The sequence below is a fragment of the Capsella rubella genome, unplaced genomic scaffold (assembly GCF_000375325.1).
Source record: "Capsella rubella cultivar Monte Gargano unplaced genomic scaffold, Caprub1_0 scaffold_1, whole genome shotgun sequence".
NCBI lineage: Eukaryota > Viridiplantae > Streptophyta > Magnoliopsida > Brassicales > Brassicaceae > Capsella > Capsella rubella.
Window position 1 is genome coordinate 7,955,232 of NW_006238923.1, and position 20,361 is coordinate 7,975,592.

Consider the following 20,361-nt stretch of genomic DNA (forward strand, 5'->3'; position numbering starts at 1 on the left):
TGTAAAGTAAAATCTGTAATCATATCACTAGACTACAACATGTATGGTAAAAATGTATAGTAAAATGAACTTGTCATAGATTTAAAAAGCGTTACAGGACATAACTTTTTCCAGTTTGTTAAATAAATATATTATGGACCATTCATTTCATTTCACCATATATATATATCTTTTCATCTTACAAAATCTAAAATGTAAATTAATTCATACCAATAGATTACAACACGCGTCGTAAAAAAAGAAAAAAAAAAACTCAACGTGTCATGCATGAAAAGAGCGTTACGAAAAAGTAATTTGTATTTAACTACATAAATAAATTTTTTACCATTCATTTCATTTCACCACATCTCTACATATTTTCTCTACTCAAATTGAGATCTATTTCTTTGGAAATCATCGGAGATAGAAGACAGCAATGGCAACAGAAAGAACTTTGTAAGTATTATTGTCACTTGTTCAACAGAGGATGTAGGCGATTTAGGCTAACAATGGCAATATTTCTTCTTTTTAAAACTAACACTAATTAAATGGTGATCTAATGTTTGTTTTATGTTCTCTCATTGTTCACGATCAGTAAAAGGAAAAAATTTACCAAATCGGTCAGATTAGCTTGCAGATTTTTTAGGACTCGTTCGCTGAGACGGTACGTTCATTAATCTAACTATGCATGTTACATATCTCCATAGTTTAAAAGTTATTTGTTATCAATTTTATTTTTTCTTTCTTTATGTGTTGGGCTCGAAGTCTATATAATAAAATATGTATGAAACTATAAATTTTATTACAAAATGACTTGTGATAAGGTGTTCAATTAAGACTAGTTTTTTAATTACGAAATGAACTAAATATCTTCTTTGTTTGTCATAGAGATGAAAAAAAACTTGTTTACAGAATTAGACATGAATCTCACTGTAATTTTATTAATAGGAACAGCTAACAGAGTTTTCATGTTTTAGTATAAGTTTATTTGAGTATAATATAATAGTATATTTTTATATGTTTGTTCATAAGATAAGTTTTTAGTCTTCTCCTATCCAAATTTTAGTATTTTACAATAGATTAAATAAGAACTCTCCAACTTTGTTTTAGCCAACCCATAATTTTAGGGCTTTAAATATCTGGTAGGATAAATGTTATTTTTATATGATCTTATGAAATGTAATTCAAACATTTTAACATATTTGAGTTTTTGCCTTATATGTTTACCATAGTAGAAAAGTTTGACCTTAATTTCTTTACATTAGACCAATTTGAAGAGGATTTTATGTGTTATAAATACTTATTTACAAATCTGCACACCTTTTAAATCAATAATAAAAAAGCCTAATAATATTCACATTTCTTTGTTTGTCCATACATAGGATTTTGTGATTACCAATTAAAGGTTTACTGACATATGTTATTACTTGCTGGTATGATAATTAAATTATGTTTTGTCCTCAATATAATAGATATAAGTTGTATTACCATTACAACTCATCAAATCAACTTTCTACATTATATTTCAAACTTTTTTACATGTGTATATGAGGACATTAATAAGCAAATATTACCTCCCTTTTCTTAGAAGTTGACTAGACCAATCAACTGAAGACACATAATAAAATGAAAAACTTTCTTTTGATATAAATCTTATTATATAGAAAGCTTTCATATATAGCTACATTTTTCCTTAAACATAATTTGTATTTTTCTTTAACAACATTTCTATAATTTGTTTTTAATGTATTACAACATCTTTTGTGGACCTCATCAAAAAAAAATCAAAGTTAGAAACCTCTATATAACACTTTACCCATGAGTCTCTCAAACCACACAACTCCTCCTCTCCTTCTTTATTTATTTTTTGTTTCACCATGGGTAGGAGAAAAGTTACACATCAATTGATCACGGACAACTCCACTCGCCGTGTTACCTTTCGAAAACGCAAAGATGGTTTATTGAAGAAGATCAAAGAATTGACCATCCTATGTGGTTTACCCGCTTGTGCCATCATTTACAGCGAGTACAAGGATGGCCCGGAGCTCTGGCCAAACGTTAACGAGGTTCGTTCTCTTCTTGATAGGTTAAGTGAACTTCCAGTGGAGAAACAGACCAAATACATGATGGACCAGAAAGATCTCATGAACAAGATGATCCAAGACGCAGAGAAAAAGTTGGAGAAGGAAAAAGCGTATACTCGTGCGATGAAACTTGGGATAATGGCTTCGACCAGTGATATAACTACCGATACTGATTGTTCGGAGGAACTGGCCAAAGCAGCTGAGGTGATTGACAAGAAGCTCAAAGTCATCCAAGAAAGAATCAAGGTTGTGGAAGCAGGAGCCCCTATCATCAAGAGAGACTAGCCTTATCAAAATTTCTAATATTATTATTGTTTTTATAATTGTTTTCATATTAAGATGTTTGGATTAATGGTGTTAACATTAATGTTCTATAATTTATGCTTTGCATTCTTAAGAAGGACTAAGAGAATTATAAATCTCTTTGGCCTTTTTGTGGTGTAATTTTGCCTAGATTTAATAGAATGAACACCATAATTGATATATTTAATTTATGACCAGATTAGTTTTATATTTATAAAGATTTTCTCCCTTATATATTTGTTATTTTAATTTAATTTCTATTTCTTTTGGTCAACAATATGCTTTCTATTTAATAGAATATCATTTTTCTTATATCTTACCAATAAAAGAAAATTCTCTGTTATCTTCTACAATGATTTATAGAAAGTTGATTATATGTATCAAATCTGGTAAATAAATTGATTTAGGAAATATATAATTTATGCAATGAGTACATGGATTGTCAATATTATTTTTTATAAAAAATGTCTTACCGTATTTCTCATTTTTATATGATATATAGTTGTTGAAAAACTAATGAAGAAACTGCAATTGCATGTTTTGTGATATTTTTCCCCCTTATATGTTGTTTTTATTGATCGATCCAAACAAGTTTTACAAGTCTCAAAACTAGGCCCAAACAATTACATCAATTGAAAAGAAGGCCTAAATATTTGTCTTTTTGATTAAAAGAAAACACACATAATTATGATTATATTAAATATTCTCTTCTTTAAACCTGTAGTATCAATTATAAGGAAATGAATTTGTAGGAAAATATATTCATTGAACATTTTTAAGATATTAATCATATATACATGTCATAAAAACTAAAAATTTCGTTTTCATTTAATGTAATGTATTAATTAATCAGATTAGGACTAATAATGGACGAAAATATATGTACATAATCAAAGAAAAACAATCTAAGATACTCTTATCTAAACCATGGAGAGAGGTGTTTTGGAATTTGCGTTGAATAATCATCCAAAAACTACTATCCTCCACACACACGAGATACGTAAAACAAACATTTGAACCAGCCAATATAAAAAAACAACGAATGTATATGTATCCGATGGCTTGATCCGTCAACAAGTAAGGCTTAGTCGATGGCCGAGATACACAAAGTGCCAAGTGAGAGACATGAAAGTTAGTAAATTTAGCAGCGATGAGTACGCATTTAACGTACAGTGCCTCTCACTTAGCTTTCTCAGTCGCTGATTCACCCCACCGGCCTCGTCCATCTTCTCTCTAACCTTCTTACCGATGGTTCGAGCCGCTGTTTCACTGGAATGTGACTCAGACGTGTCAAGTCCTCTTCCTTCTTCTTTTTCAGCTTTTATCCGCTCAAACATTGCCTGTTCCACAACACAGTAATAATCAATATCATGTTGCATAAACCTAATAATTTCATTCACATTATTAAAAAGTCCTTATTTAATATAATATGGGACGGTTTATTGGTTTTTATAAAATGTATAAATGAATTAGCAAAGAGTGAAATAACCTTAGTCACTCGTGGGTCAACAAATGAAGCATTAGCTTCGACCATCAAGATCGAGGACAAGAGGTTAACGGCTTGCCACATATCCACCGCGTCAGTAAAAACCTTCCGGCGCCGGCTGATGACGTGTCCTAATAACCCAATCAGAATCCCTACAGAGACTGCCTTGAAGTAGACCGGATACATCTTGCTCTGCACCACATCGAACTGCTGCCTCCCAAGCACCGAAGCCAATACGTAGCCTGACACGAACGTCACCCACACGCACATCCCGTACGCCGCAGCGATCCCCACCAGACCCATCACGCTCCCAATCTTCGTCAGTCCTAGCGCTGTCCCAACCATAGTACCTATCCCACGGACCGCGATCTTTGCCTTCTCCCAAACGTTTTGGGCCTTATGGGCCTCCTTTGTGGCCCTTTCATTCACCGGTTCCTCCACTTCACGAGCTTTCTCTTCTACGTCACGTGCCGTACGTGCGACGGTCTCTTTCGTTGTTTCATGGTATAGTTCATTACCAGCAGTGAGATCCTTGACTTTCCCCAGCACAGTCGCCATCTTGTGCTTACACTTGCCTAACGCATCGCATACGAGTTCCCCTGGAGACAGGTGGCGTTCGAGCTCCTTCTCTTCTGACAAAGACGACGCCGTTTCTCTCTTCGCATTCCCAAACACTTCTTCTCCTTTGTCTATTCTCTTCTCTTCCTCTTTCCCCGGCGGTTGAATCAAGACTCTAGTGTTGGTTTTGCCGTCTGCGTCATACTCCACAACAACAACGCGGTGACCGTCTTTCACGATGACTTCTTCACTATCCGACTCTGTGCTGTTTCCAAACATCAATAACGAACTCAAAACAAGACACAAGACCAATAGTTTTGTCATTTTTACTTGTTACTTCGTGTCGCTGACTCGTTTGATAGTTAACTTACTAGTCTTGTTATTTTCCTATAGGCTATAATCTCATCAAATCTTTCCGTGTTTTACCATGCTGAGTAACACGTGTCACCACGTGGATAGTTACGTGTCATCCTTAGAGGAAAAGTAAACTTCTCCGACATCGTTAGCACTGTTTCCTACTACACACCGGCCATGACGGTGCGCGCAATGATTAAAACTTGATGATGGGCCTAATTCTTACATGTAGGCCCAATTTATATGGACATAAAAGGGCAGATGCGAATACTTCTGCGAATCATGGAATAATAATATTCATTAAAGAAAAAAAAATAGAAGAAGCCAGAAATAGAAAGGTTTCAAGATTGGATAGTTTTTAGATTGTTGAATATGGATCATTTGAATAGAAGAATCTGAAGGGCTTAAAGACGAGTATAAGTAGAAATAGGAATATTCGCCGAGTGGCCGGCAAAAGTTGACACAGAAAGGGAAAGAAATTGCATGCAAGATAGCTTCAATCTCCCTTTTTTAAAGAGAATATAAATCATCAAAATAGTCTCACTTTTCTATGATTTAAGTTTTTTTCTAAAGTTTTGCTTAGAGTTTTTTGGTTCTTAAAAACTCACGCTATCAATTTCTAGTTTTTTGATGATATATCAAGAACTGTTGAGCAAACTTCTTTTCGTTAAGGTTTTAGATTTTAAAAACAAAAACTGACCCAATTTATAGTTTTAATGTCATTGTTGTGCGTATTAACTTGGTAACAACAACAGAAACAAAAAAAAGTAATTACATCGGTTCAACACTTAAAATCATATAAAAATCATGAAATGTGAATCTCAATGTGATGGTATAATATATGTGTCATATATATGCAGTGTTGAGCTATAACATATCATTGATTTCACTAAATGTTTTTACTTATACATTGTAAAACTGCAGAAATATTATGGATAATTTGCAATTGACTAAAAATTTTAAAGCAGTAAGTAAATAGGGTAAAATAGTTCATAAGAAAATAAGATGAGATATGTATCAAAAAGAACAAAAAAGGAGGAGGTAGGAGGCATGTGGGATTACATGTGGCTTCGAGGCACTTCGACAACAAAACAAAAGGCAAGAAAAAAAATAAAGCAGCCACCAATTGTATCTTCCTTTGCAGATTCCCCACAACAACACTCACGCATATACTGATTATATACATACATACACTAACACTAAATAATACTTACGTTATAACACACACACACACACACACACACTAACTACACATTTATATACCTATGTCTTTTCTTTTTCAGAATATTCGCCTGTTGATCTTATTTTCCCATACGACAAATGTTTATTTTGATATGCAACTTTAGTGGCATTATTGTAGTCAGTATTGGTTATAACTTTAGTTACAATTATTGTTTTGATTAACATCATTGGACGATTATTGAGACCTGACCAGTGCCCACAATTCATACATATCAACCACATTACAGACGATGAACCAAATTGCAACACATATATAGGTTATATATAAAACTTAATGAGGTATTTTTATTTTTTGTTGAAAGCGAAAGAACGATTAAAAGGTAAAACATAAAAAGAAGAAAAGGAAAGACAAATCAAACCCACGATCGTTTATTTTAATTATCGAAACCAATAAAGAACATAAATAAAAGGCGTCGGAGAACCATACAAATCTAAGCAAAGGGACCAGATGAGATTAGGCTACGAACAGCTAAGAGCAACTCATTGTAGAAACTAGAACCCAAACCTATTTGATACGTACTTCTTGGATCACGGTAATATTTTGTAACAAAAAAATAATTCTAAATAGTTTAAAAGACAGTATACTTCTTAGAATATTAATAATTTTAATGGCAGTTTTGGAAGAAAAAAAACGTAACAAAGTAACAATTTAAAGAATTACCCTACTTCTTCTTATCCACCAAAGAAACTTTAAACATTAAAACAAAATAGTGTATTATAATACTAATTTAGGGACTTTGAATCCAAACTCAAAAGGAAAGAATTTGAAATTTTATATATATTCTCCTAATCGATTCCCCTTTTTTTTTGAATAACTAAAATGTTATAAACTTAAACTCGTACATCTTTTCAGATTCGTGACCAAAAGAAGTAAAACTACTCGAACGCATGACCTCTAAAATTTTATCCAGGATCTTTACCACATGGATTTACATTATATGGCCAATCTATTTAGTATATCTCTATCCGCTTAGTTAAATAAAACATGGTGCATTTGACAGTAAGCATAAAAAATGGATGATTTAGTTTATTTTAGGAAGAGTGAAGTAAGGAGAAAGGAGTTGCGCGCACGCAGACGCAGTTACTAAAACCGGAAGTAGTGAATAATATTCTTGCTTTGGATTTACTTCTCTCGGATGCTACCCTAACTACTAACACTGTGAATTTCAGACATCTCCGACCAATCCACGTGTTTGATTTCATGCCAGAACATGTCATTGGTTTTTAGTGAGTTTCTACCAAACTTTCCTAACAAAAATTTAATTCTCTCATTTATTTCATTTCATTTATTTATTTATTTTACCACTTTCATTTTAGTTTGTATTTCTTTTTCCTTGGAGACTCATATTAATCTTATTTACGAAATTTCTGGTCGAAGTTTGGTGCCAATCAATGGAGATATATATACAGTAGAGAGAAACCACTCTACTAAAGGTTTTGGCTTATTACTTCTTTTAGTTTGTTTCTTACCTAGTAGTTTCATCTCTCAAAGTAATACCAACATTATAAAATCTAATGTTGGTTTACTATACTTGACATTTTGGATTTAAAAGGTTTGCAAGAATTGGTGAATTGATTAGTGTCAATCCATATGTCAGAAGTGTTCGGATATACAAAAAATTAGCTGAAAGAACCAACGATCGATGTGTGCCACAAATTACGTGGAAACGTCTTCAAAAACACACTTTTAAAGAGCGGATGATTCGTGGAAATATATAGGAGGAGGACTTTGGTGGCTCAAAAAATTGTCCCCATTATATTATGTTTATGTGAAATGTGAAATTAAATGATATAAAATAATAATTGAACCTTAGCTCCGAAGGAGAACATTGTTGACTTTAAAAGCAAAACTCCAAAAAAGATGAAGTTGGTAGCGATCTTTATTTATAAACGTACAATATCCTTTTTTATTTAATAAAACACAAAATATTTTTAGATAGTGTAACACATAATACTTTGAATCAACAGATTTGAAAATATTATAAACCAATCAAAATTTCAAATATGAAATATTATAAACCATAAAGAGCTAATAAACTTATGGACTTGATTCATAACCTAGGTTTAGCAGATTTCTTTTTGTAGCCGACCACCTTCGATAGTGAATGTTAGTAGTTTTAAGCCGGTTAATTAGAAACTGCATTGTTGTTCTCTTAGTGCCATCGTTGGGAAATATTTAAACCATGAAATATTTTACAAGAAATAGAAGAAAACTGCCGACAAAACATGAGGAGATGAGAACAAGATATGTATTTGACTAGATAGATTATATCTTAAACAACGATGTCTTTTTAAGATTTGTTTAATTATATTTTAAACGTCTCTATCTAAACAAAACAAACGATCAACGCTTGTCCGTAGTCTTCACGGAACGTCCAAATTAATTTAACTAATGATATCAAATGTGATTAGTAGTTTAGTACTTCTGTATAAGCACATAACAATTAAATAAATATGAAATAAATTCTGTATGTTTTTTTATTTTAATTCTAATCTACTTATTAATGCAAAGTGATATTTATAATTGTACACACTTATAAAACCTATATTGTTTATTTAATATGCCAACTTTTTCATACAATTTGGAATGATATAGGAAGTAGTTAAATCTCAAGTAGAAATTCGAATACCATACTATTTATAATATAAAAAATACACATATATATATCAAACATATGAATGATGAAACCTAGTGCGGAATCTTTTAGAAATGTAATAACAACCAAAGGTATGGAGATTTTAGAATCACTTTATAAAATAAATCTGTAATCCACCCATATTGAAAAAAGGTTAGGAAACAATTGGTGATGTTACAATAAAACATGTTCACTTTTAAGGGTAAGGACATGGCACCCCAATGTGGTACTGTAGATTTCATCATGGGGTAACACCGATTTCCTTGAAAACGAGAGATCCAATCAAATAAAAGTCTCTTCTTCTTCTTTTTTTTTTTTCATGGAAGAAAGTAAATAATTCTAGACGCTTTAAAAAGATAATGCAAATTCAACGTTTTCATTATCCTGAATTAAATGATTAAATCATTTGAATGGAAAAAAGAGTATTCTTAAAAGAGCTTAAACCCCCATTTCAACAATTTTTTTTAACTTCACAATTAGTTTACAAAAAACAGAATTGGTCATCTAAGCCTAAAAAGAGTTTATAAAAAAAAACATTGAAATGCTAATAAGATTTGTAAAAAGACATTTGCAAATCCTGTCATGTGGTCAGACATATGAATGATTCCGAATAGATTTTCTGATTTTCATTCACCAAACAAACACAACACAGTCTTTGATTGGTCTTGTTCAGTTAATTTATGAAACCGAACAGTACATTGGTCGAGTGACTCATATAATTTAGATATAAATTTAGTTAATCTATAAACTTCAATTTAATGTGAATGAATGATGTTCTATTAGCAATCAATTTTAAACAGGTAATATATAAACGAAAATGCGATATATAGCTTGAAAACAATAAAGTCCATCCAAAACTAACATTGCAAACAATATTAAGTAATAAACCACTTTTCAAATTAAATATCTTTCAACTATGTATATACTTTACCTTTAAATTGTGTGTCTAACTTCTGTTTTTCTTAGTGACATACAGCCATGAAAATGATTTTTAAGTTTTGTAATTTCCACATTTTGATCATATGATTGCCTATAATTTTTAGATCATATGATGACAGAAAACGAATATATTTTTATTACAATTATCCTTGTTGTTGTCGTTGTTAGAAACTGTTTATGTATAAAATAATAATTACTCCATAAACCAAATTAAAAACATACAAAATTAGTCGACTTTCTAATTATGTTTTAAGCTCATTAGCAAACAAAAGCAGCAATGGCCACCACCAGCACCACCATCATCCACCACCACGTTCGTCCATCAAGACAACGATGGTACGTCTCTTCTGTCCCTACTCCACCTCACTCTTCTCTTCCTCTCTTTTTTTTTCTTTCTTTTCTCACATATCATTCTTTTCAAAAAATACATTAAAATCATCAAAAATATTATTTGATTTTACGTACGAATATATTTGGTGAATCACCGACGATGACAATATATATTCACAAATTTTTAAAGAAAAAAAACAAATGATTCATAAGTTAAAAAGCAAATATAATCAAAGAATATTCTTAAGGAGGGAAAAAACAACAATACTATTCAACTTGATAATGACCATTTCTGTCTATTTCTTCTTTCCATATTATTATTATTATATTATAAAACTATATACTAAAAAAAATTTGGGAGAAATCGAAAAAAATTAAATTGACTAAAATGACGTCTTCTTCTTGACCTCTCTGTTCCCCGAGTTTTACTCCTCTTAACACTCCTCGAACAAGAAGATGATACTTTCTTTAGTTTCATCTCTCTTCTTCTTCTTCTTCACTTCAATCTCTTCTTCCAACTAACTTTCTCTTCTTCTCTCTCTCTCTCTTCTTCACCGCTTTTTTTGGAAAGAAACTAATTCAAAGAAATGAGCAAACTAGTAGTAGAAATCGTTGACGCGAGCGATTTGATGCCTAAAGACGGACAAGGCTCAGCGAGTCCCTTCGTTGAGGTTGAGTTCGACGACCAGCGTCAGAGAACCCAAACGCGTTTTAAAGATCTGAACCCTCTCTGGAACGAGAAGTTGTTTTTTAACGTCGGTGACTTTAACCGTTTGAACAACAGGACTATCGACGTCACTGTTTACGACGACCGCCGCGATACTCAGCAGCCTGGCAAGTTTCTCGGCCGTGTTAAAATCTCCGGCGCTGTTGTTCCTTTATCCGAATCTCAGTCCGATGTTCAGAGGTATCCTTTAGATAAACGAGGTTTGTTTTCTCACATCAAAGGTGATATCGCTCTTAGAATCTACGCCGTTCCTCTCGACGGCGGCGGCGGCGGTTCGGATTTCGTCTCTCCTCCGCCCGATTTTTCCGAGAAGGTGACGAAAGAGGAGAAGAGATTCGAATCTCACGAGTTTCAGAATCAGAATCAGAATCCGTTCCAGCAGTTTGAAGATGAGATTCACATGGAGACGATGAAGCCGCCGACGAAGAAGAAAGAGAAAGAATCTAGGACTTTTCACTCAATCGGTGCTCACGCCGGAGGAGCTGCTCCACCGCCTTCTCAAGCTAAACCTGCTTATCCTACTCCTCCTAATCAACCGGAGTTTAGGTCAGATTTCATGAGAGCTCCGGGACCACCGCCTGGAGCAGTAATGCAGATGCAACCTCCGAGGCAGAATCCAGACTTTCAGCTAATTGAAACCAGTCCTCCTTTGGCAGCTCGTATGAGGCAATCGTACTATTACAGAAGCAGCGGAGATAAAACCTCGAGCACATACGACCTCGTTGAGCAGATGCATTACCTCTACGTCAGCGTCGTGAAAGCTCGAGATCTTCCCGTGATGGATGTTTCCGGTAGCTTAGATCCTTATGTCGAAGTGAAGCTTGGTAACTACAAAGGTTTAACGAAACATTTGGAGAAGAATTCGAATCCGATCTGGAAACAGATCTTTGCCTTCTCCAAGGAGAGATTACAATCGAATCTGCTTGAAGTCACTGTGAAAGATAAAGATCTTCTGACTAAAGACGATTTCGTGGGAAGAGTTCAGATTGATCTCACTGAAGTTCCTCTTAGAGTTCCTCCTGATAGTCCTTTGGCTCCACAGTGGTACAGGCTAGAGGATAAGAAAGGGATGAAGACGAACAGAGGAGAGGTTATGCTCGCTGTGTGGATGGGAACTCAAGCTGACGAGTCGTTTCCAGACGCTTGGCATTCAGATGCTCACCGTGTGAGCCACTCGAACCTCTCGAATACGCGGTCCAAAGTTTACTTCTCGCCGAAGCTGTATTACCTGAGAATTCACGTGATGGAAGCTCAGGATCTTGTACCGTCCGATAAAGGGAGAGTACCTGATGCAGTTGTCAAGATTCATGCGGGTAATCAAACGAGAGCCACGAGGACGCCTCAGATGCGGACGATGAATCCGCAGTGGCACGAGGAGCTTATGTTTGTCGTATCAGAGCCCTTTGAGGATATGGTGATGGTTTCAGTTGATGATAGGATTGGTCCAGGGAAAGATGAGATATTGGGGAGGGTGTTTATACCCGTGAGGGATGTTCCGGTGAGGCAAGAGACTGGGAAAATGCCTGATCCACGGTGGTTTAATCTACAAAGATATTCAATGTCTTTGGAGGAAGAGAATGAGAAAAGAAAAGAGAAGTTCTCTAGTAAGATTTTGCTTCGGGTTTGTATAGAAGCAGGGTACCATGTTCTTGATGAGTCCACACATTTCAGCAGCGATCTTCAGCCGTCTTCAAAGCATTTGAGGAAGCCAAGCATTGGGATTCTTGAGCTTGGGATTCTCAGTGCTAGGAACCTGATGCCTATGAAAGCTAAAGATGGGAGAATGACTGATCCCTATTGTGTGGCGAAATATGGGAACAAATGGGTGAGAACGAGGACTCTTTTAGATGCGCTTGCCCCTAAGTGGAACGAGCAATATACTTGGGAAGTTCATGATCCTTGCACCGTCATAACAATTGGAGTCTTTGACAATGGTCATGTTAATGATGGTGGTGACTGGAAGGACCAGAGGATTGGGAAAGTTAGAGTCAGGTTATCTACGCTGGAGACAGACAGGGTTTACACTCATTACTACCCGCTGCTGGTTCTTACACCGGGTGGTCTAAAGAAGAACGGTGAGCTTCAGCTAGCTCTGAGGTACACGTGCACTGGCTTTGTTAACATGATGGCACAATATGGAAGACCGTTGTTACCCAAAATGCATTATATTCAACCAATACCAGTCAGACATATCGACTTGCTTAGACATCAGGCGATGCAAATAGTTGCAACAAGACTATCAAGGTCCGAGCCACCTCTGAGACGAGAGGTTGTGGAGTATATGCTTGATGTAGACTACCATATGTTCAGTCTCAGGAGAAGCAAAGCGAATTTCAGCAGAATAATGTCGCTTCTCTCCTCGGTCACTCTAGTCTGCAAGTGGTTCAACGATATCTGCACATGGAGAAACCCGATCACAACGTGCCTGGTTCACGTTCTGTTCTTGATTCTTGTGTGCTACCCAGAACTGATTTTACCCACAGTCTTCCTCTACCTGTTTGTGATAGGCATGTGGAATTACCGGTACAGACCAAGACACCCACCTCACATGGACGCTCGTGTGTCCCAAGCAGACAACGCTCACCCAGACGAGCTTGACGAGGAGTTTGACACTTTCCCAACAAGCAGACCAGCAGACATTGTCAGAATGAGGTATGACCGGCTTAGGAGCGTTGGTGGCAGAGTTCAGACAGTTGTAGGCGATCTGGCGACTCAAGGGGAGAGAATCCAAGCTCTACTTAGCTGGAGAGACCCGAGAGCGACTGCTTTATTCATCGTCTTTGCGTTGATCTGGGCCGTGTTTATCTATGTCACACCATTCCAGGTGATTGCAATCATAATCGGGCTGTTCATGCTGCGCCATCCACGGTTCAGGAGCAGAATGCCTTCAGTACCTGCCAATTTCTTTAAGAGATTACCAGCCAAGTCAGATATGCTACTGTAAGTGTAAAAGACAAAAACCAAAAAAAAAAGAAGAAGAATATGATTTATATTTGTTGTAGTGTGTATCAAAGAAAGTGGGAGAACTTTGTAGAGGAGAGCGAAGGAAACTAGCTTTTGCCTCTCGGGTTGAATTATTCGTATATTCTGTATTATACGTGAGCTTAATGATAAACCAACAAATTTTTTCGGGTACAAAATATTGCTTTGGGTTTGTCCCTTTTCATATATATCTACACAAAATGCATATTCAAACACATTCACAAACATGCAACGAAAAGTAGAAGTGTCTCTGGCGTGAGACGTTATGTCGTTGAGGGCAAAACTATTGGGACTTTATCATCTCCGACGAGCCATCTGGCTAGCCAACAAGGATCTACAGCAAAGTTTTTGCATTGCATTGGAATGATCCCGAGATCGCTACCAATCTGAGCGTAGTTATTTAAAGCTTTTTCCATCTCCGTCTCGTCTTCTCCAGTGTCCATTACATCAACTGTGTTCATGCGGACAACTTCCGCAAAGTCCTGTTCTAACTCATGATCGTTCTCGAACGGTTCCATAGCTGGACACTGTTTAAATCGAATCATAAAAGAAACAGAATTTTGAGCTGTGTTTCTGTAATCTATCAATCTTATGGATTTCATTTCAGCAAAATAAAAGAATCTGAACCTGACAGAACTGGGCGTAATGTCTGTAAACTTCGCTATTTTCATCTTCGTCACCGAGGAGAGTACCACCATACCAACCATTCGCTACATTGGTTGACGTAATCAATAGGTACCTATAAAATGAAACAGCTGCAACGAGTGATTTGATGCACTGGAGAAGAAATCTGAGTTTTTTAAATGCCACCAGTTTGCAGTTGAGGTGTTAGACCATGGTGTGGTCAGTAGTTGAGGGTATCACTCGATGTGAGTTTGCCAATAATAAAAAGAACGGATGCTTACATTTCAGAGAGAAGAAAAAAGAAATTAGTACCTTTGAAAGATATCTTCTTGGTGACCGTTGGACTCAGAAAGCCAGTCCAAGTTGCAGAAATCGTTGACTCTCTCACTCGAGGTCACTCCTTTCTGACTATCATCTGCACCAGATTTCGTGGCAGTGCCACTCTCTTCGGGCTTTCTTGAGCCAAACAGCCAATTGGGGCTCTTGAGCTGTATCTCACTGCAGATAAGAAAGTCAAGAATATTAAGCTACGACTCAAAAAAGTCGTAGTTTGGTTTGATCTAAAACTTTCTGTTTTCTAAAATATAAACCATCTTTCTACTTTCTTTAAGGGGAAAAAGACTTATTAAAGGCTAAAGAAGATAATGATTTAGAAAACTCAAAGCAAAAGCCTTAAAAGATGATGATTGAAATTTTTTAATTGAGGATCATTACGCTGCATCAGGAGCCACACCAGTGCTTCCTGTGTTGCCACCTGGTCTTTGGTCTGTCTCGCTACAAAGCCTCACGTTCTTTATTGAACTGCATGTCTGCTCTATCAGTTTGTCAAACGAAGTCAGCTTCTTCCGTGAGAAGTCTTCTCTAAAAGCTGGAACTGGTGCAAGGTTGACTCCAATACCACTCATGGGTTTAGGAATGGACTGGATACTGCAATAGAACCAGAATTAGATATCATACGCAACCAGAGGTTATGATCTATATTTAATTGAACATCTTTGGTATTTCGGTATTTCCTGAACTGCAGTCTCAGCACTAACTCAAAATATTCTTTGGATATAGAGAAGAATAAGCCCATAATCCAACATATATTATGTTCACTAAATGTATATCTTACCTGCTTTCTGGGAAAAAATCATCTCCAATCCCTGACACATGGAGATAATAATCAGAATCCAGCTCCCAGAGCGCGGGTTTCCCTTCCTGAGGTTGAAAGTAGCCCAAGAATCTGTTTGGAAAAGAAGTCATTAGTAACTAGGACTTAAGACAACAGAAACGAAAAAAAAAAGCGTTCTTAGCCAACAATTCCTCAGAGGATCCAATAGTAGTAGTTGATATTATCAGTAATGCCTAAGGTTATACCGTAGTAGTAATTGCCACGGTTCTGTTACCTCTAACTATATCATTAATGAAGCAATATCTCAAAAACTTATTCTAAAAGCCTTCACATCACTGGCAAACTAGTAATAATAAAACTTTGCAAGAAACTGAAGTGGCTTGTGCAAGAATGAGAAGTATATTACAAGTTTATTGCGTCTTGCTTTTCGCCATCGGTGTAGGTATTGCTGTAGTATCGTTTGATAGACTTGAGAAACTCTCTAGACTGTGTCGTGGCCTTCCATTTCCCCTGCCTTTCTGGAAAAACCTATAATCCATTCAACGATATTAACAAATTAGCATTGTCAAAAGGGCAAATAACTGGTCAAAGGTGACAAGTGGTATTATTACAGTGTTATGAGCAGCTGAGCCGCCATATTGCTGTGCAAGGGCATCTCCCATGCTCTGGTACATATCCATAAGTGCAGCAGCTATGCTACTGTCAGGGTCAACTTTAGGTGTATCGCTCAAACCCATTGCATGCAGCTGCCGGCCTAAAGCAGCCAAACCATATGCATACTGTGCTACATTTGTTCGATCCAAGCAATCGATACAGTTAGTACGCAGAACACCACTTTGGTAACGAGGAGCTGAAGAATCAGCTCTATCGTCATTTTTCTGTTGGCTTAGCTTCATCTCCTTCTCTCGATTAGCAAGAGCGATAAGTATATCATTTGAACTCTCGCCCCTTGAAAGTTCTGCAGAGTAAGCTCTTAGATCCCGCAAAGAAGGTTCCCTGCAGTAATTATCTCTATTATAACCAGAAGGTAACAAATAGCTCAAATGCTTAGAATAACATATGGCAGCTTATAAACAAACCAAATTTCTGATTAAATATAAGTAAGTAGCAGCCATATCATCATAATAATCACCTTCCAGTGCTAGCATGACTAAGTTGGCTAGCCTTCTTCTTAATAATTTTAGGCTTGCCACTGAAATATAATCCAGTCAAATCAAGGGCTTCGCTTGCTACAGCTCCCAAAACAGCCAATACATTGGCCGACTTGCTTTAACATGGAAAATAGAAAGTAATGTGAGTTCAGATCAAAGGTGGGAAAAAAAAAAATCCACAACAATTTACCTCTTTGCAAACTTATGGAAATCCCAATGGATGAATTTGAGATGATTTTCTTCATGAAAAATTGAGTTTAGATAACCCACTGCATTTGCAAACTCACGTCTTAGTACCATTTCTCTGGGCCTTTTCTCAACTGTCTGCATATTTTCATGGATATTTGTCTATAAGTACAAAGGGCATAATCATCTCTTGCTTAAACAAGGACATTAAACATATAAAAACCGACCTTTATTAAGTTGAGCACGATAATCGGGTTCCCATATCGATTCACCAGGTCTTCAAAATGCATTTTGGTTGACTCGTATGTAGGGTCATATCGCTGTACTGAAGCCAAAAAGCCAGAATAAAAACATCAGGACTAATCCATAAGAAGCTAAGTAGATCAATATCCTCATGCACGTTAAAATGGTCTAATAGAGATAACAGACGCATGTTACGTTAGTTTCTCACAGAAAATATCAGGCTTAGGACTAAATCTGGAGGCCTCTTGCGACCAAAAGAGTGGAATTGACCCTCGCATCTGCACAACTGAGCTCATTTTTCCCTTGCATGACCCAGCTTCATCATCAAGAACAAGTTGTTCAGTTTCAACATCATTTGCAACCCTTCCACGATCGTTCACTCCCCTTTTCAAGTAACTGCGACGAATGTTCACAGAATTAAAAAGTGCCATATGTTTTAGAAAAAACAATAGAGATAAGTATTTAAAGTAGTCTATAATAGTTCATGCCACTCAATACTGTGCCTGTGTTCCCATCGCCGTTATTAAAAAGGAAAGTTCCCAAAGATACAGGATAACTAAGAAAATAGAAATAGAAAATTGAAACATTCGCCATGAATTCGTCATCCATGAAAGGCCTAATTAGAATGAATTCATACCGTGTGCCTGCAAAGTGTCTAGAACGTCTAGAGACTAGAGTAACACTGAAGTCTCTTCCATATATCGACAGCCTTATCTGCATGATAAAGTAAACAACCAAATAATAAGGACCCATTTAAAATCTCTTCGTGGTAAACCTAGAAATACTGGTGAAACCACAAGAGCCTATGAATACCTGCTTAAAATGCCCATGAACTAACGCCAGTGTCCAAATAGTGTTGTTGCACCTTGATCGAATAGGCTCTGTCAGATACGCATTCCATACAAATATGTTGTCATAGGGCACCCCTTCCTCACCAGATGATAAAACATTCTTTTGCAAGCTCTGCATTATTGGATAAGTGTAACTGTAGAAGAAATCTTTTGTCAAATCTACACTTGACAGAAGCTTCTTGTACCTGCAAATAAAGAAAAGACAAAAAGAACTCTGTGAAAATATATAAGGTGCAAAAGTTGGAATAGGAACCGAGACTCGCTTAAAGTAATAGCCAAACTTCAAAGGGAAATCCAAAATCCCGGAAACAGACCTTAGTTCAGTTTTGGAATTCGCAACATCAGATTGAATAGTTGCATGTGGAACACTGATCATTTGACTTTCATCAATAGCATATATCGCATGCCCGCATATACATCCAATTTGTCTTCGTTTTGTCACCAACACTAAATAATATGACTCCATAAACTTAGCACAACCTACACGGAAAAAAGTTCACCTAACTCAGCTCAAAAGACAAAATCCAAAGATACAAACAAGACAATCATAGAGCTTCCCCACGACTAACCAGCAATTCCATAGACTTTAGCCACAAAAGCCAATCCCCCGGTGGCACGATTGCCTTCAGCGATACGCTGAAGCAGACTCTTAATTTCTTGAGGCGAGTACACAACAGGATCTTCACTAATGTTAAGCTCAGATGGCTCTGAACGATCAATCTTTAACACTCTGAAGAATCTTTTATTCCTATCACTCCCAACTAGATAAAACCTCTGCACAAAAATAAACAACAAAGAGATTCAAAATTTCCTGCAATTCAATCTAGGATTGCCTTATCGATTCCCATCATTCCAAATTCCCAACACACAATTTTCTCATCAGATAGTGCCTAAGTGATGCTAAACCAAATGAGAAACTATAGGTTCTGATGCAATCTTCCTCATCAATCAACCATTTCCGAATCGATTAAGCTTACCGCTCTGGTTTCGTAGAGCTTAAATTTCTCGAGGGCGTAGGAATCGGCATCGGACTCCGCATCGTTGGAGGGTTGAATCTTGGCGAAAGAGGAGAAGCTAGAAGCCGTTGAGTTTTCCGATTTAGCCATATCGGAACCGGATCAATCTCTATCTCTGGAAACGATCGGATTCACTGACGCCGGCGATGGTCTCAGACGATCATCTGCGATCCGAAGTTGAGAACAGACAAGGGGCGTTTCCGTACTTTTCTAGTTTTCGATCGTGTGTTGTTGTTTAATCCTTTGTCCCTTTCTTATTTTCAAAAAATAATATCTTACTCTACATTAATTAAAGTGTGATAAAGAAAAAATATCATATATAGTATTTTATAATTTATAAATTACAAAAGATAAACAATTACATATTCAAAAATTGAGATTTTATAATACGTACGCATTAATCCATAAAGTAATATTTATTTGAATATAATTGAGACTGTTCAAAAATACAAAGTATAAAATGTAATTTGATAGTGCTTATCAATTAGATAAAATTGTTACCCTTAATTTAATTTGTGTTAAGCCCATCCTTGAAAATATATGTCCTACAAATTATCCCTTGTGCTGACAATTTTACCCTTCCAACCAGTTTATATAAAGGTTTGATTGACTACTATTTTTTATTTTCTTTTTTAATGGCTTTCATCTAAAAGAATACAAGTTTAAATAGACACAAAAATTAACTGATATGCACATTAATTTATACAATTAGATAAAAAAATATTTTGAGGTACAAAATATATGTTATACCATTCTTTACTAGTATTGTAGAAAAACAAATATAAAATATGATAATTGATAAATAACTTAGAGCATGATTAATGGAAGGCTGTTAGCTTTTGTTCTTAGGTATATTTTAGGATTAAAATTTAAAAGTTAAGAGTTAAGTGATTGTTTTTTGGTTTTTAGTTTTTTGTCAATATATTGGTAGGCTCTTAACTTGGTTCTTAGGGGGAAAAATATTTAAAAGAAAAATTATTAAATTTAAATAATTGGAAATTTTTTATTTTATATAACATAATAATTATTGCAAATTATTTTTTTTAAACATACATAAGATACATAAATAACATAAAGCACAATAATTTTAGTGTTGATTTCTTGAAAATTTTGTGATGTATCTCCATTTTGTGCCTCGCATTCAAACAGAACACCATGTGTTAGCACTTTGAAAAACAATTATAAGACAAACAGACAAACAATGACTCAAACTGTAAGAACAAAAGAGCACATTTTCAGATCAAAAGAAACCTTACAATCTTTTGCTAATAATCACTACTAAACAAACAAACATGAGGAACTTACCGTTGGTTTTTAGAAGAGGACAAGAACCTTGCTGAGAGCATCGATGAGGGACTTACCGTTGGGAAGATTGGAGGAAGAACAAAGATTGTAGAAGGAGAGTGTGCCCATGTGAAACCTTACTTGTATCAGGTCCAAATTGGAAAGCCATAAACTATGTGTAGGTGTTTCTTTAGCTGGCTTCACGATTGTAGTTTGCTTTACCCGAATCTTCATTTGACTCAAAGTTGAGGCTCCTGCTTTACAAGAAATCC

At 35.8% G+C, this 20,361-nt stretch overlaps 4 protein-coding genes across 6 annotated transcripts; 2 read left to right on the forward strand and 2 right to left on the reverse strand.

Annotated features, from left to right (window-relative positions):
- Nucleotides 1-342: 342 nt before the first annotated feature.
- LOC17897176 (agamous-like MADS-box protein AGL80) lies at nt 343-2,557 on the forward strand. 3 transcript variants are annotated; one of them, XM_006305947.2, is made up of 3 exons: nt 343-435; nt 575-643; nt 1,865-2,557. In XM_006305947.2, exons 1-3 carry the CDS (start codon nt 416-418, stop codon nt 2,346-2,348), a joined length of 573 nt encoding a protein of 190 aa, XP_006306009.2. In that variant the 5' UTR covers nt 343-415; the 3' UTR covers nt 2,349-2,557. The 3 variants fall into 3 exon arrangements, with proteins under 3 accessions (XP_006306009.2, XP_023645841.1, XP_023645842.1); XM_023790073.1 differs by having other exon boundaries at nt 2,066-2,557; XM_023790074.1 differs by lacking the exon at nt 575-643 and having other exon boundaries at nt 352-435; nt 2,066-2,557.
- Nucleotides 2,558-3,115: 558 nt separating this feature from the next.
- LOC17896701 lies at nt 3,116-4,734 on the reverse strand. The gene is made up of 2 exons (XM_006305840.2): nt 3,856-4,734; nt 3,116-3,706 (listed from the first exon to the last, which is right to left on the reverse strand). The coding sequence occupies exons 1-2, from the start codon at nt 4,732-4,734 to the stop codon at nt 3,437-3,439; spliced, it is 1,149 nt and encodes a 382-aa protein (XP_006305902.1). The 3' UTR covers nt 3,116-3,436.
- A 5,565-nt stretch (nt 4,735-10,299) lies between these two features.
- LOC17899289 (FT-interacting protein 1) lies at nt 10,300-13,773 on the forward strand. The gene has a single exon (XM_006304484.2). The coding sequence runs from the start codon at nt 10,499-10,501 to the stop codon at nt 13,580-13,582; it is 3,084 nt and encodes a 1,027-aa protein (XP_006304546.1). The 5' UTR covers nt 10,300-10,498; the 3' UTR covers nt 13,583-13,773.
- LOC17897954 (phosphoinositide phosphatase SAC1) lies at nt 13,724-19,151 on the reverse strand. The gene is made up of 16 exons (XM_006304788.2): nt 18,767-19,151; nt 18,359-18,563; nt 18,104-18,269; nt 17,752-17,974; nt 17,576-17,652; nt 17,147-17,334; nt 16,923-17,020; nt 16,700-16,833; nt 16,491-16,625; nt 15,970-16,354; nt 15,765-15,886; nt 15,359-15,469; nt 14,959-15,171; nt 14,557-14,742; nt 14,248-14,359; nt 13,724-14,147 (listed from the first exon to the last, which is right to left on the reverse strand). The coding sequence occupies exons 1-16, from the start codon at nt 18,893-18,895 to the stop codon at nt 13,884-13,886; spliced, it is 2,748 nt and encodes a 915-aa protein (XP_006304850.1). The 5' UTR covers nt 18,896-19,151; the 3' UTR covers nt 13,724-13,883.
- Nucleotides 19,152-20,361: the final 1,210 nt, after the last annotated feature.

Bases quoted from the DNA above. Each gene is read 5' to 3' on its own strand.
- LOC17896701 (XM_006305840.2), bottom strand. From the start codon at position 4,734: ATGACAAAACTATTGGTCTTGTGTCTTGTTTTGAGTTCGTTATTGATG. The intron at 3,707-3,855 runs GTTATTTCACTC...GTTGTGGAACAG, and splicing joins TTGACCCACGAGTGACTAAG to GCAATGTTTGAGCGGATAAA.
- LOC17897176 (XM_006305947.2), top strand. From the start codon at position 416: ATGGCAACAGAAAGAACTTT. The intron at 436-574 runs GTAAGTATTATT...GTTCACGATCAG, and splicing joins ATGGCAACAGAAAGAACTTT to TAAAAGGAAAAAATTTACCA. The intron at 644-1,864 runs GTACGTTCATTA...CACCATGGGTAG, and splicing joins AGGACTCGTTCGCTGAGACG to GAGAAAAGTTACACATCAAT.
- LOC17899289 (XM_006304484.2), top strand. From the start codon at position 10,499: ATGAGCAAACTAGTAGTAGAAATCGTTGACGCGAGCGATTTGATGCCT.
- LOC17897954 (XM_006304788.2), bottom strand. From the start codon at position 18,895: ATGGCTAAATCGGAAAACTCAACGGCTTCTAGCTTCTCCTCTTTCGCC. The intron at 16,626-16,699 runs GTAAATTGTTGT...TCCATGTTAAAG, and splicing joins TTCCATAAGTTTGCAAAGAG to CAAGTCGGCCAATGTATTGG. The intron at 14,148-14,247 runs GTTCAGATTCTT...CGATTTAAACAG, and splicing joins ATTACGCCCAGTTCTGTCAG to TGTCCAGCTATGGAACCGTT.